The sequence below is a fragment of the Aquarana catesbeiana genome, linkage group LG02, assembly GCF_042186555.1.
Source record: "Aquarana catesbeiana isolate 2022-GZ linkage group LG02, ASM4218655v1, whole genome shotgun sequence".
In the NCBI taxonomy this organism is placed as follows: Eukaryota; Metazoa; Chordata; class Amphibia; order Anura; family Ranidae; genus Aquarana; species Aquarana catesbeiana.
This window is the reverse complement of record NC_133325.1, coordinates 524,373,167-524,400,977: the sequence shown is the minus strand read 5'-3', so window position 1 is coordinate 524,400,977 and position 27,811 is coordinate 524,373,167. Positions and strand designations below refer to the sequence as shown.

At 42.7% G+C, this 27,811-nt stretch overlaps 1 protein-coding gene across 4 annotated transcripts in view; it reads right to left on the bottom strand.

Moving 5' to 3' along the window:
- The window catches only part of PIK3C2B (phosphatidylinositol-4-phosphate 3-kinase catalytic subunit type 2 beta), a 1,217,858-nt gene that overhangs the window by 796,523 nt on the left and 393,524 nt on the right, over positions 1-27,811 (bottom strand). For all 4 annotated transcript variants that reach the window (XM_073615832.1, XM_073615830.1, XM_073615833.1 and 1 more), the window contains exon 10: positions 26,575-26,608. In XM_073615832.1, coding sequence (XP_073471933.1) covers positions 26,575-26,608 — 34 coding nt within the window. The remainder of the gene's footprint in view (positions 1-26,574; positions 26,609-27,811) is intronic.

Sequence of the window (27,811 nt, the reverse complement as noted above, 5' to 3'; positions counted from 1 at the left end):
GGCAGGTCAGACTGAACCCAGGCCAGCACTCTCCACTCTTCCTTCCATGCTTCCTTCCCCCCCAGCTGAGGCTTCTGACGCCCAACCTGGGCCTTCCAGGCAGCAACATGTGGAGGAGCCCAGATTGAGCCAGGTATAGCATTTCTCAAAATATTTCTGCATGTCCAATTAATGATGTTAACTAGATGTTAGTTTGGAGTACTAATTTATGATTGTGATTGATGATGCAAAAACTAAAACCTTGTCCCTTTTTCATACACAGGGAAGTCTCAGCCAGGAGGTGGCCGGGCTGAGCAGGCTGCCTGATATGCAGGTCCCTCCACTACACCTGCAAAGAGAAAGTGGCAGGAAGAGGAGTAACCTGGAGGAGGCTGCCTCTTTTGGAAGGCTACAGAGGCCCTGAGAGACCCCCACACTGTGGAGGAGGACTTTGCTGGCATAATTGCCTGCAAAATGCAGCGGATGGAGGAGGGCCAACAACTCATGTGTGAGTCCTTAATGTTGGAAGCTCTCAATAAGGGGTTGAGGGGCCAAATAAGATCTGCTACCCACATTTGTGACCTCACACATGGTCCTCCTCCTCCTCCTCCAGGTCCTACTCCTCCTCCTCCAGGTCCTACTCCTCCTCCTCCTCCAGGTTCTACTAGTCCTCCTCCTCCTCCAGGTCCTACTCCTCCTCCTGCCACATCTCCAACAGCAGAGCCACAGCCAGGAAGGAAGCGTGGAAATTAGACCAGAGAGTGATGACCCTGGGTTCAGTCTGGTCTTGCAAAATATGCAGGCTCTTGTAGTACCACAGCCTGGGGACACAGATGTCATCTGCTGCTTTCCGGATCTCTGGGACTTCTGGACCAGACTGCACTCCCTTAGATAAGGACTCCTCAGGCCACCAATTTTGATGTTAAAGAATTGATGTCTGCCCTGGGGGTCCAAGGCTTCGCTAATTTCTGCTGTTTCTCCAGCGTTGCCTCCCTCTTTGTTTGGTTCTGAGCCCTTAATAAAGGATTTTTTGTTTCAATTATACTCTCCTATGTGTTTTTTCCTTCAAAAAGGACAGTTTGTTTGTGAGGATTCAGGTACATTTCTAAAGTACAATGTGAAATTAACAAGGGACACCAACACCAAACAATCTCCTTGAGATTAAATAATACAAGATATCAATGGTGTTGTGTTCATTTGACACACAAAACACACACAAAAATATTCTGGAGTAAAACTAAAAATAAAATAAAACAAAGATCATCCTTGAAAAAAATACAAACCTAAAAAAAAAAAAATAAAAAATAAAACAACACAAAAATAATTTTATCAGATGTGACCAATAAAAATATATTGAGGGAATCCCGATAAATAATAAAGAAAGAAGTTTGTGAGAAGTCTGTGTGAATATGAGCAGCAAAACGACTTCATTCTTCTCACATTATAAAGAAGAAGAGTGCGCTGTATTAAACCATTTTTAACATTGCACCGTGACGAAAGGGCGGTATCCATTGCGAACGCTAATTTTACCAGACCGAGCTGTTCCGCCTCGGAATTTCTTCTGAGCATTCGTGGCACTTTGTGCGTCAGAACTGGCGACACACGGTCGGAATTGACGCGATCGGATTTTGTTGTCGGAAAATTTTTTAGCCTGCTCTCAAACTTTGTGTGTCGGAAAATCTGATGGAAAATGTCCGATGGAGCCCACACACGGTCGGAATTTCCGACAACACGCTCCGATTGGACATTTTCCATCGGAAAATCCGACCGTGTGTATGGGGCATAACAGTTGTCTCCCTCTCACCAAGCTTCTTGCTGATGGTCTTGTAGCCAATTCCAGCCTTTTACAGGTCTACAATCTTGTCCCAGATATCCTTTTACAGCTCTTTGGTCTTGCCCATGATGGTGGGTTTGATTGGAAGGAAGATTCTGTGGACAGGTGTCTTTTATATACATAACAAGTTGTTGTTAAGAGCACCTTCTTAAATTGACAGGAATATTCTGTGCACCACATGAGCACATACTGTAGCCAGTCTGTGGGAGCCATAATTATTGTTGGTAGGGGATAAATTACTAATTTTACTCACTGACCTGCAACTCAATTTATAACAATTGAATCATGTGTTTTTTTTCTGGATTGTTGGTTGATATTATGTCTCTGTCATTTAAAATACACCTATGATAAAAATTATACTGTAGACCCTTAATTTGTTTGTAAGTGGGCAAACTTACAAAATCTGCAGGGGATCAAATAATTATTTTCCCGTCTGTACTTAGCAAAACATTTTGTGGTATTCTTTTTGTAGTAAGAAACATTCCCAAACTTTGCTAAGAGATGTTGTATTGAACGTAATGAGGTCTCTGGGTTGGACGGTGTCAAGATTATGTTATCCACATTAACCCGAGTTTGTGCTCATGCTCTCCAATTCTTATACAGTGCACTAAAGGATGGGATCTAATAAGCTCCGCTAAAGGTTCTATAGCTAAGGAAAAAAATCAGTGGAGAGAGAGGGCACACCTGTTGCGTCCCATTTGCCAAGTGAAAGCTGGTGGATAACATTCTCGAAGTGTATGCCTGAGCTGAAAAGGTCATATAGAGGGACATAATTGCAGAATGTATAAAGTTTAAAAAGCAAAATTTCCACAAAGTTTGGGATAAGTAGCCCCAGTGCACCCTATCGAAAGCCTTCTCAGCGGCAAGGGCCAGAAATAAAGAAGGCTCACGGTTAACTTTCCACAAATCTAATCAAGTTGATCATTCATCTCATTCCATCCAAGGCTTGATGACTCCTCACAAACCCAACTTTGGTGACCTCCAGCAGCCTATTTGCTAGTATTTTAGCATAGATTTTAAAGCGGTTGTATACCCCACTTGCACATTTTTACCTACAGGTAAACCTATAATAAGGCTTACCTGTAGGTAAAATGAATATTTCCTAAAACTGTACATTTTAGGAGATATTCACCTTGCATGCAGCTGCTGATGTTAGCGGCGCATGCGATCTGAAGGTCCGGCGGATGTTGCCGGACCTTGCAGGAACGGAGGACTCCCGTGCGCAAGAGACGTCATTGAGGCACTCACAGCGACGGAGCCGCGAAGCCGGAAGAAACGACAAGGGAACATGTCAGCTTCCTCAGCGGTGACCGGGAGGCAGTGCGGGCGCTTCGTTCTAAGTTAGTATTATTATGCCTTTGTCTTACAGGTTTTTTTTTTTTCCAGGGCATACAACCGCTTTAAGACTGGAGTTCAATAGGGATATTGGTCTAAAATTTTGTGGGAGTGAGAGGTCCTTCCCTGGTTTTGGAAGAATCACAATAATAGCTTGGAGCATTTATTTTGGTTAAGAGCTTGAAGCTGCATCATCGCTGAAAAGTGTCACAAAGTGAGGTGCTAGAATCTCAGAGAAAGATTTATAATATTCGGCCGAAAAGCCATCCACATCAGGTAATTTATGCAGCGGAAGGGCTGTTATGACATCCAATACTTCTTGAGTAGTAATTGGCCTATTAAGGTTTTCAAGAGTGGACGTGTCTATTAAGGGGAGATGTAACTTTAAGGAATTCTGATATACTGGCATCTGTGGGCTGCTGAATTCTTTCATCTCTATTAAGATTGTATAATGACTCATAATATTCGCTGAACACATTGGCGAAATCTTGAGGGTTATGAAAAGGCGTGCCTGACTAATGATGTACTAATACTGCAAGCTTAGCTTGCGCTTGGCATTGCCATAACTGGTTAGCTAATAGTTTGCCTGCCTTATTACTCTAGGAGTAATAAGAAAGCTTCAAGTGCTTAAAGGATATGTAAACAAAAAAAACAAACATGTCATGCTTACCTCCTCTGTGCAGTTAGTTTTGCACAGAGTGGCCCCAATCCTCCTCTTCTGGTGTTCCTCAGCGGCGCTTCTGGCTCCTTTTCTTAAGTGCTCGCTGGAGAGCCGCTCTCCCTTGGGACACTCGTGGGGGCATGCTCTTGTGTCCTGCTGCGCGTCCATTGTCACAGAGAGCAGGAATTACAGACCAGTTAGCCTAACATCAATAGTATGTAAAATCTTGGAGGGGATAATAAGGGACTATATACAAGATTTTAGTAATAAGAATGATATCATTAGCAGTAATCAGCATGGATTCATGAAGAATCGTTCTTGCCAAACCAATCTATTAACCTTCTATGAGGAGGTGAGTTGCCATCTAGATAAAGGAAGGCCCGTAGACGTGGTGTATCTGGATTTTGCAAAAGCATTTGACACAGTTCCCCATAAACGTTTACTGTACAAAATAAGGTGCGTTGGCATGGACCATAGGGTGAGTACATGGATTGAAAACTGGCTACAAGGGCGTGTTCAGAGGGTGGTGATAAATGGGGAGTACTCAGAATGGTCAGGGGTGGGTAGTGGGGTCCCCCAGGGTTCTGTGCTGGGACCAATCCTATTTAATTTGTTCATAAACGACCTGGAGGATGGGATAAACAGTTCCATCTCTGTATTTGCAGACGATACTAAGCTAAGCAGGGCAATAACTTCTCCGCAGGATGTGGAAATCTTGCAAAAAGACCTGAACAAATTAATGGGGTGGGCGACTACATGGCAAATGAGGTTCAATGTAGAAAAATGTAAAATAATGCATTTGGGTGTCAAAAATATGAATGCAATCTATACACTGGGGGGAGAACCTCTGGGGGAATCTAGGATGGAAAAGGACTTGGGGGTCCTAGTGGATGATAGGCTCAGCAATGGCATGCAATGCCAAGCTCCTGCTAATAAAGCAAACAGAATATTGGCATGCATTAAAAGGGGGATCAACTGCAGAGATAAAACGATAATTCTCCCGCTCTACAAGACTCTGGTCCGCCCGCACCTGGAGTATGCTGTCCAGTTCTGGGCACCAGTCCTCAGGAGGGACGTACTGGAAATGGAGCGAGTACAAAGAAGGGCAACAAAGCTAATAAAGGGTCTGGAGGATCTTAGTTATGAGGAAAGGTTGCGAGCACTGAACTTATTCTCTCTGGAGAAGAGACGCTTGAGAGGGGATATGATTTCAATTTACAAATACTGTACTGGTGACCCCACAATAGGGATAAAACTTTTTCGCAGAAGAGAGTTTAATAAGACTCGTGGCCACTCATTACAATTAGAAGAAAAGAGGTTTAACCTTAAACTACGTAGAGGGTTCTTTACTGTAAGAGCGGCAAGGATGTGGAATTCCCTTCCACAGGCGGTGGTCTCAGCGGGGAGCATTGATAGCTTCAAGAAACTATTAGATAATCACCTGAATGACCGCAATATACAGGGATATGTAATGTAATACTGACACATAATCACACACATAGGTTGGACTTGATGGACTTGTGTCTTTTTTCAACCTCACCTACTATGTAACTATGACTCGGCCCCGCACCACAGCTCCCGCGTCATTGGATTTGATTGACAGCTGCGGGAGCCAATGGCTGTGCTGCTATCAATCTATCCAATCAGGACCGAGACACTGGCTGGAGCTGCTGTGCTCGTCCCCCTCGCTGGAAAGACAGGGTTCAGGTAAGTAAAAGGGGGGCTCTGGGGGGGCTGCTGCATCACAGGAGGTTTTTCACCTTAATGCATAGAATGCATTAAGGTGAAAAACCTTGAGGGTTTACAACCCCTTTCATTTATTTATGGTAATCTGATATTGGGGCTTGTCTCAGTTTCCACCTACAGGAGGTGAGGCGACAGAGAACCGAAAGGTGGGCCCATTTGTGTTGTGCCCATAAGTCGCCTATCTCTTTAAGTAATGTTGAAATATGCTGCAACCTTTTCTTACATTCTCTGGATGCAATATGGATCAGTATCCCCCTAGTGTAGGCCTTGTGGGCACACCAAAGTATAGCAGATGAGCTAATAAAAGTATCATTAAAATGGAAACATTCTTTCAGTTTGATCTTGATTTCAGATCGGCACTTACTGTAGGATTGGACAATATATATGTATTATCATGCCAGAGACCCCTCTGTGAGAGGTTGTGTGTACCCACAATGTCCATGGTTAAGAGGGCATGGTCTGACCATGTTATATTATTGATACACTCTTTGGATACCCTCTGCAATAGTTGCTTATCTACCAAAAATAAATCTATTCTAGAATGACTTTTGTGCACAGCAGGATAAACGGTAAAATCCTTTTCTGTGGTGTGCAGACAGCGCCAGGGACCATAAAGGTCCTCTCTAAAGAGGGGAGCCCCTCTTCACAACAGAGGGGTCCTATACCCTGCTGCTGCACAGCAGTGGAAGTAGAGTCCACAGATCTGTTCATTACCATGTTAAATTCCCCACAAAAAACAAGACCACCCCTCTGCATTCTCTTTGCAAGCTTCAGAATCTTACTGAAAAACTTTGTAGGATGCTTAATGGGGGCAGAGAAGTTCACCAGAGTATAAGGAATGTAGTTAGGTTCAGCCACCAAGATAATATACCTTTCCTGATCGTCCACACATCTAAAAGGTTAAAGGCAACTGTATCCTTAACAGCTATTAAAATCACATTTTGTTTAGTAGGAGGATTAGCCGTAAACACGTGTGGGAACTTAATATGAGAGCATTTTGGCGCCTTAAAGTGGTTGTGAAGACACTGTATAATAAACATACCATCCCCTCTGTTAACTAACGAGATGTGTCCTACGCACGTGCTGGGAAAAAAAAGCCAATACCTTATATCAGAGCGTCTCCAGGAGCTCACATGACTCCTCGGTCTCTCGCCTGTCACTCCTCTCTCCAACTGACAGCTATAGTGGGCAGGGCCGAGAACTCCCGCCGGCGTCAGCCGGGAGGAGAGGAGGTTAGGTGAGAGCCGAGCAGTCACGTGAGCACCGGGAGATGCTCTGATATAAGGTAGAAATAGGTTGTTTTTTTTCAGCACTGACACTGGAACACACATCATTAGCTAACAGAGGGGATGGTATGTTTATTAGCAGAGTGGCACAGACTAGCTGGCACGCAGGGAGGTGAGGGGGGAGAGGATGGGGGAGAGCAGAGAGCAGAGCTGTGGCTGTAAGGGCTTAGCACCCATGATAAACCGTGGTCAGTTTATAGTAGGGGGGCAAAACCAGGGAGGATCAGCCAGGTTTTTGAGGTTAAACAGGGGGCGAAATTACACAGCACAGTTCAATTCAATGTCAATCTAATTGACATAGGAGTTTGTAAAAGTGCTGTACTGTTATCTGATGAAAAATACAAAGTACTCTGAAGCTGTCATGCCATTGACATCAAGGTGCAAAAAGGGCTGTATCTGGGCCAAATAGCTTTCAACACACAAAAAGCAATCCTGCATGCTACCAGCTCCCATCCAGAACCACTGTTCAAAAGCATACCATATAGTCAGTACCTATGAATTAGACGAAACTGTAGTAAAGATGATGATTTTGTAAAAGCCACAAATGATCTATAATCACAGATTAAAAGACAGAGGGTATAATGACACCTGTCTTAAAAAGTTCCCTAATTTTTTCTGCAAGATCTAAAAAAGAATCAGAATCTGTAATAACATGTTCCTCTACTCAGCATAAACAGATCAGAAAAACGGTTAATAAATTTTGGCCTCTTGTCGGCAGATCCCATCATCACCATGTTGATACTTCAAAATGGGTTAAACCCAAATGTCCTGGTACCTATGCATGAGGACAGTGTCCTTGCTTGGCTAATAGCCGTGACTTTACTCTCCCTAATGATTGCACTCACTTTATCAAGTACAGAGTAACCTGGCAAACGGTAGGTGTAATATACTTAGCCAAGTGCCTCTGTGGAGGCTTTTATTTAGGGAAAACAAAGCGTTCCTTCTATAAACGTATCAGAGACCATAGTATTAAACCAATACACAAACGATTGACATGGCTTTGGAACATATACCCCTACATGCCAGAGGTGGCAGTGTTCAAACGTTGTTACAATTAGAGGCCCATTGGATCTATAACCTAAAAGCTACCGAATATCCCGGATTTAATGAAACCTTGAGTTTTAAGGCCTTTCTGTAATCTGATACAGTCATGAATGTTCCTTTTCCTCCGTGTGTCCTGTCCCGCAGCAGGCCATGTAGTCAACATTATGTCCTAGTTATCAACATAATCATACTTCTTAGATGTTTATTACTGTATTTTACTCTACTTTTCTTTACTGTATTATTGACTTGTATGTGCAGAGATATATGCTTAGTTGATACTGTAAATAGATTTTGCACATAAATTAATTTTTGATTATATTGACAGTATGAATTGTTTGTCTTTTGATACTCATTTGCCTTGTCTACCATTACAACTTGGGAACTGGATATGTGGTCTCTGGTCCCATGCTCATCCCACCCTTTTGCCCAGTTTTGTCCTCATGCCGTTGACCCCGTTCAGTGCCTGTTGAGATGGTGGGCGCAATATGTGACCATACGGACACCCAGGACACTGATGAACTTTCCAGTCAGTGCCCGATTTGCACTGATGTGCTGCATCCTGTGTCTGCCTTGGAGATCCCCCTGCCCCCCATAGTGTCCATCCGATCCCTGGCTCACTGTCCTCTTGGACGATGTTGCCTCTCCGCCTACCTTGCCCGAATAGCCAATGATGGCTTGGTTTGGCGAGATAGGTGTTCCCAGCATGTTGTGATGATTTGGTCTGACCGTCACCGCTGTTGTTGGCCGCGACCCCCACCACTCCCCGCATGACATTCTGGGCAATGTAGTACGGAGACTGATTTGAGACTCTGATGCATGTGCAGTAGTGCCCTCAGGTCCGCATTCGGCCAGTGATGTCAGACGCCGGCCGAATGAGGACACAAAGCCGGCTCCTCAAGGCATGAGAACAGCCAGGGATTGAGGGTGACCTGCTACATGTTTTTCTTTTGTTTAAAAGGTGAGCTGCTGATTAATATTGCTTAATTCATCTGTGATGAGATAGCCTTTTCTTTGCTGTTCTCAAGACCTACATATGATCAGGTCAAATATATATATACTGTAATCCATTACCAACCTCTGCTCTATGTGCCCCTTAATTATTGATAGATTATATTTTATTTTATTTGTCACCTAATTCTTTAGCTATTTATGATGTGATATTTCTTTCCCTTTTAATTTAACTACTTAATGTTGTGAGACTTTAGTCCTGGTGTCTAGTGATGCTAAATAGTGGAATGGAAATAAATATAACCAATTAAACATATAATGGATTATTTTATATTATTTCCAACAAATTTATTAAATAGGGAATATTTATCTCTGCCTCGCAGATAGGAGATGAGATTGAGAATTTTGTTTATTTTTCTTCCCCGTTTATGTATGCCTCAGCAAAAATAATCCATCTTGTACGAATACTTGTTGTCCCATTAGCAGGCGCCCTCTAGTGCTCACTTTGCATATTGTTCTTTAGGTAAATTCTATGGGTAGTCTTTTATGCACCAATGCCATATATGCATTATGGTGCTGTTGTACCCTGTCATTTTTTCATGCAAATCCATACAGTAGCTATCTGTCCTCTTATTCCTCTTTGTTGTTAGCCTGGTCATTTTGTGTCCTCTATGATCTTTTGGTGCCTCCTCTCTTCGGTAGTGCTGTTCCTAGTGTTGACCGCTTGGGGGCTTGCCGGGGTAAGCTTTGGAATGGGGGGACAATGGCAAATGATGTACATATATTCTGTGTATTTATATTCTTATGCATATATCTGTATTTTTTCTGATAGGGTATTTTTATATTTTTCTGTACAGCTTCATATGTTTTCCGGTGGTTCTTAAATCCCCTGATGAAGCCAACACTGGCGAAACATGTCGGAACAACACATGAACCTATAGCCACCATATAACCAGAATTTCATTTGTTCGACCACCAAAATGGAGATGTATAATAAGTGATCATATTTTAATTATGTCTACAATAAATGTGATGTATTTAACACTTCTTGTTTCTATTATTATATATTGCCACAGTTATAATCCCACCCAAACCCTCCTCCAACATATTTGACACAAAAAGCAAATGTATAAGCAAAAAAATAGGATTTTTTCTTATACTTACCTGTAAAATCCTTGTCTTTGAGTACATCACGGGACACAGAGTTGGGCTATTATTCCTTACTTACTGGGTTATACACCATCTCTAGGTGAATGGACACTGGTAGACCAAAGTCTTAGACAGGAAGTCTGCCCCTATATAACCCCTCCCATACAGGAAGTACTTAAGTTTTGTAGCAATCACTGAATCCTCAAAAGAGGGGAGGGACCTGTGTCCCATGATGTACTCAAAATAATTTTACAGGTAAATATGACGAAAAAATCCTATTTTCTTTATCTTACATCATGGGACACAGAGTTAGGCTATTATCCCTTACTTACAGGAACGTCCCAGAGCAATAGCCTTAAAGTGGAGTTCCACACAAAAATGGAACTTCGGCTTTTCAGATCCCCCCCCCCCTCCGGTGTCACATTTGGCACCTTTCGGGGGGAGGGGGTGCAGATACCTGTATAATACAGGTATTTGCACCCACTTCCGAGCATAGACTCCTGCGGGGGGTCTAAGCCACTTCCCGTCCCCCCCGCTGTCTGCTGGGAGACACAAAGGTCCCAGAGACAGCAGGGACCATTGGGATTGCACAGCACAACTCACGCATGTGCAGTAGGGAACCAGAAAGTGAAGCCACAAGGCTTCACTTCCTGATTCCCTTACTGAAGATGGCGCCAGCAGCACCCAAAGACCGAGGGGCGGTTCGGCCTCGGGTGCCGACATGGACAGGTAAGTGTCCTTATTTTAAAAGTCAGCAGCTGCAGTATTTGTAGCTGCTGACTTTAAAAAAAAAATTTGGCGGACCTCCACTTTAAGGGGAGGGCGACACCCTGCCAAAAAAAAAAAAAAAACAGCCATCAGACTCTATACAGCAGCCTGTAGTACACTACGGCCGAAAGCCGATTCCTCGGCTGTTCTAACATCGATCTGATAATATCTTGTGAACGTATGCACTGAAGACCAAGTAGCAGCCGTACAAATCTGAGCCGCAGATACCGGATGGCGAAAAGCCCAAGAGGTTTCCACACCCCTGGTAGAATGAGCTCTCATCCTGAAGGGAGGAGCCTTACGTTTCAGAGCATAGGCCTGAATGACTAATTGGCGGACCCAATGGGTAATGGAAGCTTGGAAGTTTCCTGCCCATTCTTGGGTCATTCTGGCAAAACAAAAAAATCAAATGAAAGGCCAACACCACCCTTGGCAAGAAGGATACCGCAACAATACCTTGTTGCGGTGAAAGATCAAGTATGATTCCCTACATGAAAGGGCCACCAACTCCAACACCCTTCTAGCCAAGGTGATGGCCATCAGGAAGGCTATCTTGCATGACAAAACTAATGGAATTTCCTTGATAGGCTCAAATGGTTGTTTCTATAACACAGATAGCAGGCTTTCTAAATACTGCACTGTACAGGCTACGCTCTGTTCTAGGGCCTGCAGTGAGTGATCTCTGAGCAGGAGGCCGTCCAAGTATCCGAGCGCCAAGATTCCCAGTACTGGTGCTATGACCTTTGTAAATACGGGGATGCTATGGCAAGCCCGAAGGGCAGAGCCACAAACTGGAAATGACGTTGCTCTACTGCAAATCGCAGGAACCTTTGATGAGGTTGAACGATAGGTACATGTAAATACGCATCTTTGATATCAACGGAGGATAGAAAGTCTCCTGATCTGGAGTGAGGCTACTACCAAGCAGACTGATGCCCTTCGAAAGAACTGGATTAACAGATACTAGTTCAGGGATCTTAGATCCCAAATGGGCCTTGTGTCTTCATTTGGTTTTAGAACCTTCAACAGGTTCGAAAAAAAAACCCCGCCCCTTTCGGATACAGGGACCTGTATAATAACTCCCTGATACACTAGACGATCTACTGCCTGAAACAATAAGTCTCTCTTTGGAGGATCCGAAGGAATGCTGGATCTTCAAAACCTCTGAGGAGGAAACCCGTGCAATTCCAGCTTGTAACCTTGTATACTGTCAAGGTGACCCCCTCGTCCTGAACCACTGTTCTCCAAATGTCCGCAAAGTACAGCAGCCTCCCCCCGCACCCAATAGAGTGAGGGCGTCCCCTCAAAAGGTGGGCTTGGTGCCGGGTTTGGAAGAGTTTTGGACCCAGGGTTTCTTGTGGCCCTGCGGATTGTCCCTGACTCTAGCACCCTGTTGGCGGCAGAACTACCTTGGGGCCGAGACACCTGAGGAAGCGGTCCCTGAGGTTTTAAACGAGGGAAGTCTGGTCTCTCTCTTCACAGGTAGTAGAGAGCTCTTCCCTCCGGAATTCGTTTGGATACACTTGTCCAAATCATCACCAAACAAGTGTTCCCCATGGAAGGGGAACCATGCCAACAACTTTTTACAGGGGAGCTCGGCTGACCAGTTCTTAAGCCACAAAAGTCTGCGCGTCAGTACAGACAGGAGAGCCAAACGAGAGACTTGCTGCATCGAATCCTTCAAGGCATCTACAGCAAAACACAGCGCTGTCATATTCTCAGCAGCATCATCCTCGTGGTTAGGCCTGTTCGGCCATCTGACCTGATCCTTTAGGACTGGCAGACTCCAATTGCTGAGATAGCTGGCTGAAAAGCTGAACCCCAGATGACAGCTCTTTAGCAGAAACGCGTTGGGTGGACCCTTCACAATTACCGCTACTCGATTTTTGTGCTTTTGATGATGATCTACTAATATGCGAGTCTATGTTTGATACTTTAATAAACCAGTGTTTACGTTATTACGCTATGTGAGTTCTTTTATCCATTTCTCGCTTGGGATATGAATATTCGTTTGTGGCCTTCTATTGGAATATTACTTTCTATGCTGTACGGATAACTGTGGATGTTGAACTGCTATCTTGGTTTGGAAGACATTGAGGATATCTGAGAAGACGCATCATTCTGCCAGTTGGTCTCTGAGCCTTTTTGACTTGGATGACGCAAGTCCTCTCAAGTCAACAACCTCTGGTAAGCCTCTCGATGTCTTCGGTGACGGCCTCTTCACCAACACCTTTCCTGTTTACTTTGGTTGCCTCCAAGCCTCTACATAGCTATTCTACTTGCCTATTTGATCCAGTTGATCCCTCAGCCTTTGTGACTTGGTCGACATAGATCTTTCCAAGTCATTTGCCTTTGGTAAGCCCCCTAAGACCCTGGGTGGTGGCTTTCTCACTTTTCCTTATAATTTTCAACAATATTGGTGGACTTTTGACATATGGCTTCTTGGTGGTGTTAATTCCATCTGAACTTTTTGGACTTTATTGATCTTTATATTTGAATTTCTGTTCACATGTTTGGTGTTTTTTTATACCTCTGTATATCATACATGCACTATACACAGTGTACTATATTTAGCTTATATTAATATTGCATTGTGATTTTTATATTGGTTCACAGTGTGTACACTGTATATGTACTATATAGAGTACATCATAGTTTTTCTGTATTAACACTTAACTGTATGTTATTATTTACACTTGATTTATGTTTAAAACACTATTTATTAAATTTTTTAAGTTTATAGCGCCACACTTTTTTGCATATGAAAAGCTGAACTGGCCAAAGAAAAGGAATTATGGCAGCACAGTGGTGTAGTGGGTAGCACTCTCGCCTAGCAGTAAAAAGGGTCACTGGTTCAAATCCCAACCATGACACTACCTGCCTGGAGTTTGCATGTTCTCCCTGTACCTGCGTGGGTTTCCTCCGGGTACTCCGGTTTCCTCCCACACTCCAAAGACATGCTGGTAGGTTAATTGGCTTCTGTCCAAAATTGGCCCTAGTATATGAATGCGAGTTGGGGACCTTGGATTGTGGGCTCCTTGAAGGTAGGGACCGATGTGAGTGTGCTATGTATGTGTGGAGCGCTGCATAAAATTGATGGTGCTGTATGGGTACCTTAAAATAAATAGGGATAATTGTAGACATGCACCCACACTCACTCAGGTTGAACTAAATGGACTGGTGTCTTTATTCAACCTTACTAACTAATCTAACTAATGAATCCCTTAACAGTGACTGCAGTTTGTCAACAGAGTCGTTAAAGCCCTGTGCGTTATCCACCGGACAAGTTAAGTTTTTGTTTAAGGAAGATACTGCCCAATCTACGGCTGGCATGCTCCATTTCTTAACAAACTTCTCCTCCATGGGATAAAAGGAAAACCTCTTCGGAGGAATATATATGATAATAGGGAAGAGATGGTTGGACTATATTTAGGGAAGCAACTCAATGAGTTTTTCCATCCCTAATTGTAGTATAACTTATCCCTCTTCCCTATTATCATATATATTCTAATTGGGTGTAGAACCTGTTTTTGCTGGTTGGAGACTATTACAGGATTTGTCTTATTTTTATCTATTTATTTGTGATTCCTGAGTAATTGTTTATAATTTTGAACTGCATGGTACCTCTCTCTCCCCTCCCCTCCCCCCCACCCCCCCATTTACTTGAGGTGGGGCCCTCTATTCCCTTCCTTGTTTGTTTTTTTTGTTTTTGTTTTTGTTTTTTTTCTTTCTTTTCACATTTATTTGATCTCTCTGACTCCCAAGTAGTGTATTATAGTCTTATCTTTAAATAAGGCACTTACTTCCCACGATGTCCCAATTTTTAGGAACTAACTGGGACCAATTCTTGGATAACATACAGAGCACATGTACCTCCCACACACAAATAGAGGTTAGTCTAGATGTCTTCTTCCTTAAATTGAAAAGACTTATGGAGAAAAAATCTAACCTGGGTTGGCACATTCGTTTCTTTGATCGCTATCTAGGGGACAGAATCTGCCCCCAGGGACTTAGAATCCAGATATTCCCTTCTTTTGAGGTGACTGACTCCAAATTCAAAGAGGAATGGGAACAGAATCTAAACAGCTGTTCCGCAGACCTAATTAAAATGCTGAAAAATAAATACAGCATGGAACTGAGTGAACTGGATAAAGAAATCGAGTCACTGAAAATAAATGGACACCAACTCGCATTGAACACTGACTTCCAAAGAAGAGAAAAAGAGCTGATGCAGCACTTGGAAAATTACAACAAAGACATAGTCATGAAAAAAGAAAATAAATTTTATAAAGATAAACTTGCCTTCTCAGGAGGATATGCCTATCGGTGGCCTAGGGGCCATTATAACAGACAAGGAAGATACCCCCGAACAAATAGAAAAAAAAGAATATGAAAACATCATATAAATCTGACTCGGATGTTTTAATATCATCATCGTCAGTCTCATCCTATAAACCACCACCTAAAACAACACGGGGCTCACATAGTAGGGGACGACTACCCAAACGAGGAAATAATCAGGAACATCAAAATAACGGAGGGTCAAATAAAAAACGCATGATGTCCCCCCCAGAAATATCCCCCGAGTAATCTACACTTAGACCAAGTGGAGGGGGCCTCGGGTGCCTCTTGTCCAGGAACCAGTATACTACTACTTATGTTTGAAGACATGGGAGCAGGATCCCAACGGGAACTGGGAGCCGTACCCAAAACAATCCAGGGTCGTAACTCCAACTCGGGCTCAGCCCCTTTAGGGAATACCCCCAATCCCCCGGCTACTCCAATGATACAGCGCACTGGAAAGATGGATTAGTTTGTGATAAAACAGCCAACATTGGGCCGGGCCTAGACGTGATTAACCTATCATCATACCAACTTACATCAACCGAATTGGAGGTCCTGAGACTCGGACTTTTCTGTTTCTGTCCCTCACAACCAGTAGATAAATTTACCATCGTTAAGGACTTACATATGTTCGCAAGGAACCTCACATATAAATACATATTTGATACTGATAAGGGTAAAGTGCTGAGTAAAGAGGAAGATCCCTATAAGGGATTTAAGGTACAAGATTTTAGGGCACTCAAAACACTAATTCAACTGCTGGACGAAAATGAGGGTTATGGAAACTCGGAAAATTCCTCGTCTGAAGATGAAGAAATAAGTCCAAGCTTACCTCTAAGACCTGTAAAATTTAAAAACAAATCTCAGAAGTTCCCGAATCTTCAGACATGCCCAGCTGTATGGGCCTTCTTGAAACAAACTATGAAGCAAATAGAAGCCATACAATTCCCAAAACCTAAACTAAAGAATTTGTCGTCAGCACAACGGTCGGCTCTGGAAAATCTGATGAGGAGGGATGAATTAGTGATAAAACCGTCGGATAAAGGAGGAAATGTGGTGGTGATGAAGAAGGATAATTACATCGAAATGTGTCTAAACATACTTAATAACCGTGAATGGTACCAGCAGATCCAACCCCAGAAACTGAATGAAGCAAGATCATGTTATGTGTCTATTATCGATCAGGCACATTCCCAAGGCCTGATCGATGGAGACACCCGTGAGTTCCTCGAGGTTAAATGGCCGGTAACACCGACTTTTTACTCATTACCCAAAGTTCACAAGAATTTATCTAAGCCTCCGGGATGCCCAATTGTTTCGGGAATAGGCAGCCATACTGAGACTGCGAGTCAGTTCGTGGATGGCTATCTACGCCCACACGTGACAAGTCTGCCATCTTACCTCAAAGATACTTTGGAATTACTCAAAATTCTTGAGGGACTCACTGTACCTCCGGGAACGATCTTGGCGGCCATTGACATAGAGGCCCTTTATTCAAGTATACCACATAAGTTGGGTGTGGCAACGGTCACGGAATTTTTGAAAGAAAGAGACACTGACAGCTGGGAGATGTGCCAATTTGTCACAGTGCTATTGGAGCATATTCTCACCAATAACATGTTTCTTTTTAATGGCGTAACCTACCTCCAGGTACAGGGGGTAGCGATGGGGACATCATGTGCCCCATCGTATGCCAACCTGTACCTGGGGGGATGGGAACGCAATCTTTTTTCGAGTGAGGGGACCGCGATGTACCTGCGCCATATTCTCCTGTGGCGGAGGTACATCGACGATGTCCTCCTCATTTGGACGGGGTCAGCCGAGTTACTCAATAGCTTCATGGAACTTCTCTCTCACAACAAATTCAATCTCAAGTTTACCATCCAATTCGATACGACTATTTCGTTCTTGGATCTACGACTAATACTTAGAGAGGATGGCTCAATCTTTAGTACATTATACAGAAAGGAGACGGCTGGCAATACTATTTTGCACTTTGCCAGCTCCCATCCTCGTACATTAATACACAGTATACCCTATAGTCAGTACCTCCGAATACGACGGAACTGCGCTAGAGATGAGGACTTCGAGAAAGAAGCGCGAGCCCTATATGATCGCTTGCTCAACCGAGGCTATAGTAAAAAAGTCTTAAAGAGGGCCTATCAGCGGGCCAAACAAAATCTACGTGACACTCTCATTTTCAAACATAAAGTACGGGACCCACATCCCACTACTAAACTAATTACAACATTTACAGCACATCAACAGGAAATTCGAAATCTGATCAGCAACAACTGGCACTTTTTGTCTGAGGATCCAGTCATCTCAAAATACGTGGCCAATGTGCCACAAATTACTTACAGGAAATCACGGTCTATTAGAGATGCGATCCATAGTCCATAGCCACCTGCAATCTTCAATATCACCAGCAGGGGCAGAGGGTGGGAATGGCACCTTCAGATGTGGACATTGCCAATTCTGTCCATGGATAAGAGAAGGAAGTGGGTGTCCCCTCCCAAGAGGAGGCTTCCACAAATTAAAAGGATATGCTGACTGCACCACAACGGGCATTGTGTACTTAGCCATGTGCCGTTGTGGTGCATTCTACATAGGTAAAACTAAGCGCCCCTTTGCCAGAAGAATACAGGACCACCTATACTACCTGGATGCAGGGTTACTATATACCCCCATTTGTAAACATATCGGTCTACGACATAGTTACGACCCCAACTTTGTGTCCTTCTTTGCCCTGGAGGTCATACCCGAGCCGGAGAGGGGTGGTAATGTGGATAAAATGATCTTGCAGCGTGAGGCCAGGTGGATTTATAACCAACGGGCGACCAGTCCGCCTGGCCTCAACACTGCACTTGCATTCAACCCCTTCTTATGATGCCATTGTTCCTGTCAATATTTAACAATATATTTTAAAAAAATGTCTGTATGATCAAGTAACAACTGTAATTATGGATGAAACATCCACTACATATTTACCATTGTCACTATGAGTGGAATTTCATCTACTTTTGAGTTATGAAATACTATTAACATTCATTTTATATATATATATATATATATATATATAACCTATCCTGAAACAAAGGGTCATATTATTTACAAACAACTGCTATAGGTTGAATTTACCACATACTTGTCACATATGCTACCTGGATAGTATTGCAGGCAGACTTCTATCCATCTTTAGTGGCACAATATCAGCTAGGCCCACTAGATGGTGCTATTTCCCAATTAGGATATGCTGACTATAATATAGGCTGATGTAACAAAATATCTCTATCTCCTCTTCTTCTCCCCCAGAATATTTTTTTTTTTTTGTGAACCATGTATAATTAATGTCTATACCGTATTCTGTTGTTGTACAAAGGAATCTTATACATTAAACTTAAGATATCTGGTCCGTGTTGGACCTATTTATGTGTTTTTTCGCCATTCCTGGGACAACCTCTGCTGCTGGCCGGTAACGGTTGCTTTTTGTAGTAGGGGGACTCGGACGTCCCTGCCTAGGGGGTGGAGTCTCCTTTTCTTTCCGCCCCCAGTTGCCCATCACGCCATTGGCGTGATGTGGGCAATGCGCGCGCATCATTGGGGGTGGAACGCGGCTGCGTCCGCTCCCCTGGTGCGCGCGCAGTTCGACAGGGACGTCCGGACCGGAAGCAATGCCGGAGGTCAACTCTGACCTGATTGCTTCCGGTGGGACCACAGTGTTTTAAAGATGGAGGCGCCGATGCTGTCTGTCAGACGCATCTTGCGGCCATCCATCGCAAACGGGCGGACGCCCGATCCTGCAATTAGGAGCTGTCTTTGCCGCCCCCCTTCCTCTATTTTCTGCACTTAGGGGTAAGTCCTAGTAACTTGGATGTACCTGTTTTTCATACCCTGATATTTGATTATGCTCTGTACGGGGGGTTCCCATGCTATATTGATATATTTTTTAAGGGGTGATTCTACAGGGTCCTTTTATTACGAGCACTACACTTGATGCACAACATACTCTAGTGGGCGCCATATATTTGAAATTATTACTATGTATATGACCATCCATGGTCACTATAGCTTTGCTTACTACTGACCCTAACTAGTGTGATTTATGGGTTTCCCGTCTCTATTTCAGCACGGGTTATCTGCATATGGTGCCCTGAATGTGTGGTCCAGGCCTCCTACTGGCATTGTCTGTCTGGGATCTGGCACCCAGAGACAGTCCGTATTGGTTGGTTCAGCGGCTGGTGTCTAATGAATGGTGGTTTTAATCCAATTCTGTGAAATTGTAATAGTAGGTGAGCTATTATTTGTAACAATTGATGTTTGTTAGGATTTGATATTATGTATAACCACTGTATAATCTGAGACTGTTTATTACTTACACAGTGTAAATGAATCAATTGCATCATGTCTAGCCCTGATGAAGCGAAATTTCTTTTGCGAAACATGTTGGCTCTAGTCACAAACGAATTTTGGATTCTACTACTGGATGGTTATAAGTTCATATTTGTATTGATAATATAATTTTTTACTATATTTCAATAAACATTGTTAAATTTTATCAAGTCGGTTTGATTCTCATCTACGCAACTCAGCCCCCTTTTCCTTTAAAATCCCATTTTCTTGAGGAGGGGTATTGCCCAGTTCTTCCCTTCCTCTCTCCTTCCCCCCCCCCCCCCCTCCTCTCCTCTTCGGAGGAATGAAAAATCCTGTCAGGATATTTCCAATCAGCATACACCACTTGCTCTAACAGTGGGTGCAAGGGGAAAGCCTGTACAGCCTGAGGAGCCCTCAGGGATCCCAAAGAGGACCAGAAGGGCTCAGAAACCTCTGCAGGAGGTACTTAAAGGCAGAACAAACTATCTCTGTAGGAGCTTGAATCAAAAGTCTCTGAGACTGAGAGGCTGATACCAACTGGACATCTTCTGGTCCAGATTGCTCAGAAGCAGACTCATCTGCCTGGCCCTCAAAGTCCTTAGCATTTAGCTCTTCCACTTCATCAACCCATTCCTGCTCCAAGTTAGGAGGATCAGGGGAGGGGGATCTGTCACGCTTCCTGCCAACCTGCATGACGGAGGCAATCATGCCAGCAATCCTGTCTAACCCGGCAAGAGCTGAGGACAGAACATCCATGGTGACAAAGGCTGAAGCAGCAGCTGGCTGTAGGCACAATACCAGACAGGCGCAGCGGCTTAGATTGCCCAGTAGCCTCTGGTCTCTCAGGGGATCCAACACTAGGGATTCGACTAGGCTCATCGGGAGCTGCTATTAAAACAAATCTGCCCTTCCCTGTAGTGTTAGCCCCACTCCTCTTTTTTGAAGACATTGCAAGCCACAAAAAGGGAGTACCTGGGTTTAGTATTTACACCACCCCAGAAGGGAGACCATTTAATAGGGCTCACCAAGCCCATATACAACAATCCTGCCAACCGACACCTGAGTCCACGTGACCCGGGTAAGGAGGAATGGACCACTGAAAATAAATGGTTCAGAGCCTGCTCTCTGTCCCACAGCTGTCCTTTGGAAGCACTGCATGTCAGCCACCTTCTGTTTAAATAAGATGGCTCTGCGCACGCCCGCGAGGTCCTACATGCGCCATGGCGAAACTTTGTGCCCCATACTTAGTGCTACAGTGCATGCACGTTTTGTGTGGTGAAGCCACATGCGCCGCGGCCGACCAGCACAGCTGTGGACCCGCATGCGCTATGGCGAACCATCGTTATCATAATGAGGGATTTTAACTATCCAGACATAGACTGGACGGAGGGAACCGCGCATTCAACTAAGGCTCGCCAGTTCCTAAATGTCTTGCAGGACAATTTTATGGGTCAGATGGTAGACGCACCAACTAGAAATAAAGCGTTACTGGATCTACTGATTACCAACAATACAGACCTGATCACGGATGTAGAAATACGGGGCAATTTAGATAACAGCGATCACAGGTCAATTGGCTTCAGTATAAATCACACAAATAGGAAACATAAGTTGAATGCAAAGACACTGAATTTCAAAAGAGCCAACTTCCCTAAACTACGAACCTTGCTAGAAGGCATAAATTGGGATAAAATATTAGGAACAAAGAACACAGAGGAGAGATGGGTTTGCTTTAAGAGCATATTAAATAAGGGCATTAGCCAATGCATCCCATTGGGTAATACATTTAAAAGAGAGAATAAAAGTCCTGGATGGCTTAACTCTAATGTAAAAATGCATATAAAAGCAAAGGAGAAGGCCTTCAAAAAATACAAGGTTGAGGGATCATCATCAGCATTCAGACTTTATAAAGAATGCAACAAGAAATGTAAGGGTACAATAAGGAAGGCTGAGGTAGAACATGAAAGAAACATAGCGGAGGAGAGCAAAAAAAAAAAATCTCAAGAAATTCTTTAAGTATGTAAACAGTAAAAAAGGGAGGACACACCATATTGGCCCCATAAAGAATGAGGAAGGACATCTGGTTACAAAGGATGGGGAGATGGCGAAGGTATTGAATTTTTTCTTCTTCTCAGTCTTCACAAGGGAATCGGGGGCTTCAGTAACCAAAACTGCAGTGTTTATTCTCATGACACATCACAGGAAGCACCTCCATGGTTAACAGAGGACAGAATTAAAATTAGACTTGGGAAACTTAACATTAATAAATCACCGGGACCAGATGGCTTGCACCAGAGTGTACTTAGGGAACTCAGTCAAGTAATTGCCAGACCATTGTTCCTAATTTTAAATGACAGTCTGACTGGAATGGTACCAGCTGATTGGAGAAAAGCCAATGTATCACCAATATTTAAAAAGGGCCCAAAATACATCCCTGGGAATTACAGACCAGTTAGCCTAACCTCAGTAGTATGTAAACTCTTGGAGGGGATGATAAGGGACTATATATAAGATTTTAGTAATGAGAACGGTATCATTAGCAGTAATCAGCATGGATTCATGAAGAATTGTTCTTGCCAAACCAATCTATTAACCTTCTATGAGGAGGTAAGTTGCCATCTAGATAAAGGAAAGCCTGTAGACGTGGAGTATCTTGATTTTGCAAAAGCATTTGACACAGTTCCCCATAAACATTTACTGTACAAAATAAGGTCCGTTGGCATGGACCATAGGGTGAGTACATGGATTGAAAACTGGCTACACAGGCGAGTTCAGAGGGTGGCGATAAATGGGGAGTACTCAGAATGGTCAGGGGTGGGTAGTGGGGTCCCCCAAGGTTCTGTGCTGGGACCAAACCTGTTTAATTTGTTCATAAACAACTTGGAGGATGGGGTAAACAGTTCAATCTATGGATTTGCGGATGATACTAAGCTAAGCAGGGCAATAACTTCTCCGCAGGCTGTGGAAACCTTGCAAAAAGATCTGAATTAATGGGGTGGGCAACTACATGGCAAATGAGGTTCAATGTAGAAAAATTTAAAATAATGCATTTGGGTGGCAAAAATATGAATGCAATCTATACACTGGGGGGAGAACCTAGGGGGAATCTAGGATGGAAAAGGACCTGGGGGCCCTAGTAGATGATAGGCTCAGCAATGGCATGCAATGCCAAGCTGCTGCTAACAAAGCAAACAGAATATTGGCATGCATTGCAAAGGGGATTAACTCCAGAGAAAACAATAATTCTCCCGCTCTACAAGACTCTGGTCCGGCCGCACCTAGAGTATGCTGTCCAGTTCTGGGCACCAGTCCTCAGGAAGGATGTACTGGAAATGGAGCGAGTACAAAGAAGGGCAACAAAGCTAATAAAGGGTCTGGAGGATATTAGTTATGAGGAAAGGTTGGGAGCACTGAACTTATTCTCTCTGGAGAAGAGACGCTTGAGAGGGGATATGATTTCAATATACAAATACCATACAGGTGACCCCACAATAGGGATAAAAAATTTTTGCAGAAGAGAGTTTAACAAGACTGGTGACCACTCATTAAAATTAGAAGAAAAAGAGGTTTAACCTTAAATTACGTAGAGAGTTCTTTACTGTAAGAGCGGTAAGGATGTGGAATTCCCTTCCACAGGCGATGGTCTCAGCAGGGGGGGGGGGGGCACTAATAGTTTCAAGAAACTATTAGATAAGCACCTGAAAGACCGCAATATACAGGGATATTCAATGTAATTCTGACATATAATCACACACATAGGTTGGACTTGTTACTTTTTTCAACCTCACCTACTATGTAAACATACAGGGAGGATGCGAGTATGTTTTCAACTGTATACACTTTTGGGAAACGGTATTATGCTATGGGAGCATCTTGTCTCTGCATGTGGGTGAAATGGATGAACATTTAAAAGAGCAAAGAAAAGAGCTGTCTCTAAAGGCGTGGATCTGGATACTGCCGCACAGTGGCAAACACTGTGAAAGTGAAATACCCCTTTGAGGGGTGAGTATTTCCGGTGAGTGCAATACCTATAGGGGGCACCATAAGAAGCACCAGCACAAAAGGGACACGATTGAAAGCACTTGTCACTTTCTGCATAAAGATTTTATGTTTACAAAAGGACTGTGTATATCAACTGTTTCACCAAAGCACTAGCCACTTTATTTAAAGTTGCACCTTTGTCACTTCATATATAAATTGAATCTATTGATAATCACTAGCTGCATTATAGCACCAGTCACTTAAATTAATATCATTTTTGCACGTCATATGGTCCAGATATATATAAGTCACTGGATAGAGTGCATTTTTGGAGCACTCAGATCCCTGGTATAGGATTGTGTGTTTTTTAGAACAGTGCCACACCTACTGTTTCAATATATTCAGCTTTATACTCCACTCAGGTGGCTGAATTAGTAGGAGCAGCAGTTCCAGATTATATTATCTAATTAGCCATCTGCGCGGGACCACTCATAACCTATTTTTAATAAGTAAAAGATGTTACACTGATTAAATGGATACTAAACATTTCATGCTTACAAATTGTGTCAGCCCGTGGAATGGCACCAAATTACGGTGCCTAATTATCTCCATAGGCAATGCTTTAAAAGCCTTTACTGGTTACCACTTTAAAGTTACACAGGAGGTCTGTGCATTGCTCTCTCTCTGACATTTGTGGAATTACCTCACCATGTGAGGTACGATCGCCGCTTACATATGCATGCAGGACCTATGCACTCGCATTTGTACGTGAGCACGGGGGCACTTTACATTTTTGTTTTGTTTCATTTTTATTTCATTATTTTTATTGTTTTAGAGTTAAACAAAATAACAGACAGCAAGGCACAGTGATACAATGAGGGGTCGCAGCCCCAAGTTGCCACAAAAGATGCAGTCATGCAAACATAGCAAAATGCAGTAGGAAAAACTTAAAACCTGGATACAAGAGTGTCTAAAGCAACATTGTACAAACCATATTCTCCACAATTAGATAAATGGAGAACTTTGAGTAGTCAGTGAAGAGGTGTCAGCTTAGAATCAGCCAACGATCAGTATCAAAGAAAAGGAGTGAGGAAGAAAGCAGAGAGGAGAAAAAGATTAAAGAGCAAGAGGGTCAAGTCTACATGAAAAGAGGTGGGAGGGGACAGGGAAAAGATTGTATGGCGTAAGGGGCTCAAGCCACCTCTCAGGCTCCTCACAGGTAAGCTAGTATTATGCCACGAGATAAGGGTAACAGTACGTGACGTGATCCATGGATCCCAGGTCTTGAGAAAATTGGCATTAATATTAATAAGTATACTGGTAAGCTGTTCATTTATAGGAAATCCATCCAACCTGGTTTCTACTTCAGAGAAACAAATTGTTTCTTCCATGCTCCGGCAATTGTCAATTTGGATGCTAGGCTGACGTAATGTGCTAACTTAAAATTGTTGTTTAGTAAGGCCTACCAGTTCAAACTGTAATAAAGCAAACTATGGATTTCTAGTGAGGTGGGCCCAAACAACCTGGTAAAGGCAGTGGCAGGGGGGTGGGACCCTCTTCCACTGCCTGTAAAAGTAATCCGGCAGCTCGTTAGCTGCTAGGATTACTTTCTCTTTGTAGGAAATTGCCAGCCCTAAAAAATTATCTCTCGATCATTGCTGTAGCGATAACTGAGCAATGAGAACGTCTGAGAATGTTTACGAAAGTACGGTGGATGGGAAGTAGTTAAGGTATTTTCTGTACTCGTTAAAAAGGTTCTTAGCTCCAAAAAGAAAACTAATGCAGGAAACTACATTTAAGGACTAGAAACTTGAAATATATTACATTTTTGTTTTTGGGTAAGGGATTGTGCACTTGTTTGCATGAGAAGAGCTTATGCAAACGTGCTTATGCACTTGAAAACATGTTGCATTTGCAAATCTTAAAATAACGCTAAGCCTGCATTTTTCAAAGGATACACAAAGGTATTTTTTGAAATTTGTATAAAGTAGGGAAAGGTCAGGGCTCATTCACACTCCTGAGTTTAGCTATTTTAAATGCAAGAGGTGGTCTCTGGGAAGTAAAAGCAAAACTTTTACTTACAAAATCATTTTTTCCTGTATTTATTTTGTGCGTTTAGATGGCTGAACCAGTTTTAAAGGTTTAGACATGCTCAAATGCGATTACAGCTACTAATCAAATCCAGGACACACATAAAATCTATGTTAACTAAATGCAACTAAACTGGCTACACCTAAATGCAGGTAAGTAAATCAGTGTGAATGGCACCATTAAAAAAAACATTATATGCTTGTACTAGAAATGTCTTTTAAACACATAAAAACGCAGGTATGACATTGCCAGTGTTAATAAAGCAGCCCATAGACTGCTCAATTTTCTTTCTTTCCTCCGCGGGTGGAAAGAAAGAAAATCGGTCGAATGCCTCGTACAGCATGGTAAGCCTTCCTGGCTGGCAGAATACAATGATTACTACTAGCAGCTATAGCCGCAGGCAATAATTGCATAGGTTAAAATCAGACATGGTGGCTGTATCCAAGCCGATTGATGGATTGACTAGGGAACAATCAGTCTACCTATACATGGATCAAAATTCAGGTGGTCCCTGCTGAACCGGATGAATTTTGACCCATGTATAGGCAGCTTCAGGCCTTAGACCCTTTGTCAAATTTTTCTCAACATCTCTGTACCCAGCTATGGAGACTCACACTTCTATTTGTCCTTGTAACCATTGCCACCGAGACAGAAAATTATGGGAAATCCAAACATTGAGTTTTCAGAGCAAATGGTGATGCAAAATCCTCCAATCAGCAAACCTGTTCCTGTGACAATTCTGATTGGAATTGCATTTGCTTGGAGAGATTTTGTCTTATTATCTGTTGCATCACCAGGAGAGGAAATCTCCCCAATTGGACACAGATAGAAAAAAAAACTGATTGGGGTTTCAATCCTTCCTTACTCTGCCTTTACAAACACTTTAAAAGACTATGTCGCATGTAGTGAAACTGTAATATCACAACATTTGCGACTTGCTTTGTTATATTTTTGCATAACGTTTATAACAGCAGTAATAATCAAGAACAAAATACACATACAATGTACATAAAAAAATAAACATGTACAAATACCTCTATTCTCTCTTTTGGTCAGTAAATTGAGATCCTAAAAAAAAAATAAAAAAACACATACTAGTTATTTGAAAAGATACAAAAACATATTAAAAATAAATTGTTAGTTCAACGAAAAGTGACACATTCATTATCTGTAGTGTGTGAAGCCTTGGATACTCTAACAAGATCTCCCTGTCTTTGTTCTCAACTCTTTTTCTGTACACATGGTTGTTTTTAGTGCCCCTGAAACTTTCTGTGCTTCCAAGAGGGAGAGAGGTAACTGTTTTTATGACCTCATCAGATATATAGACCCAGGAACTCCTACACAGATATCTCATTTTTACAGTACATTAGAGATATTAAGTAGTTAAGTAATTGTTAGGTGACTTGACTCTCCTGTATCTACGAACAACAAACCCTTTAAATCACGGCGCAGTTCCAGTCAGTAAATGTTAGTACAGTATCTAGATGGCTTTGAAAATTTGATAAGCTTAAAAGCATTACAATATTTTGGTTATTATTTCTAATTGAAGATTAGTGGAAAAAGCATGCTCATTTCAGAATAGAGAAGAATAGGGACAGCACATAAAATTTTTAGGAGTGTCTTAGCAGGGGCAGCAGAGGAATGTTGAGTCTAAGGCTGGCCATACATGGTCGAATTTCTAACAAATTTTAATTTTTAAATCAGAAAATTTGTTTTTTTGTGATCCGATGATGCCACCATTGATTTTCGAAATTCGGCCGACCAAGCCTTCAATTTCACCACATGTTGCTACAGAAAAGAATGTTCGTGGCCGGGAATCTTCTTTTCTCTCCGTAAATTTTCTTTTCTTATTACATTTCTCGCACGATTCTTCCATCATTGATTAGAAAATCGTTTGTTTTTCTAAAAATTTCCAACATGTCCAATTCCTCAAATTTGATTGCCACACGAAAAAATCGGTCGTTGCTGCAGCCCACTAATGGTGCGAAATTCATACAAAAATCCTTAGATACGATTTTCGAAAGAAAATTCTTTAGAAATTTGAACCGTGTATGGCTGGCATAAGACAATAGGAAATATGTGCAGGAGAAGAGTGTGAAGGGTATGACAGCAAGAAGCATGTGCAGAAGAGAGGGGCTGAGGCTATGACAACAGGCACTACATGCACAAAAATTATAAGAGCAGGCAGTATATATGAGGAACACTGCAGAGGGTATGACAGCAGCACAATGTGCAGCAGAGGAATGCAGATGGTATAACAGCGGTTAGTAT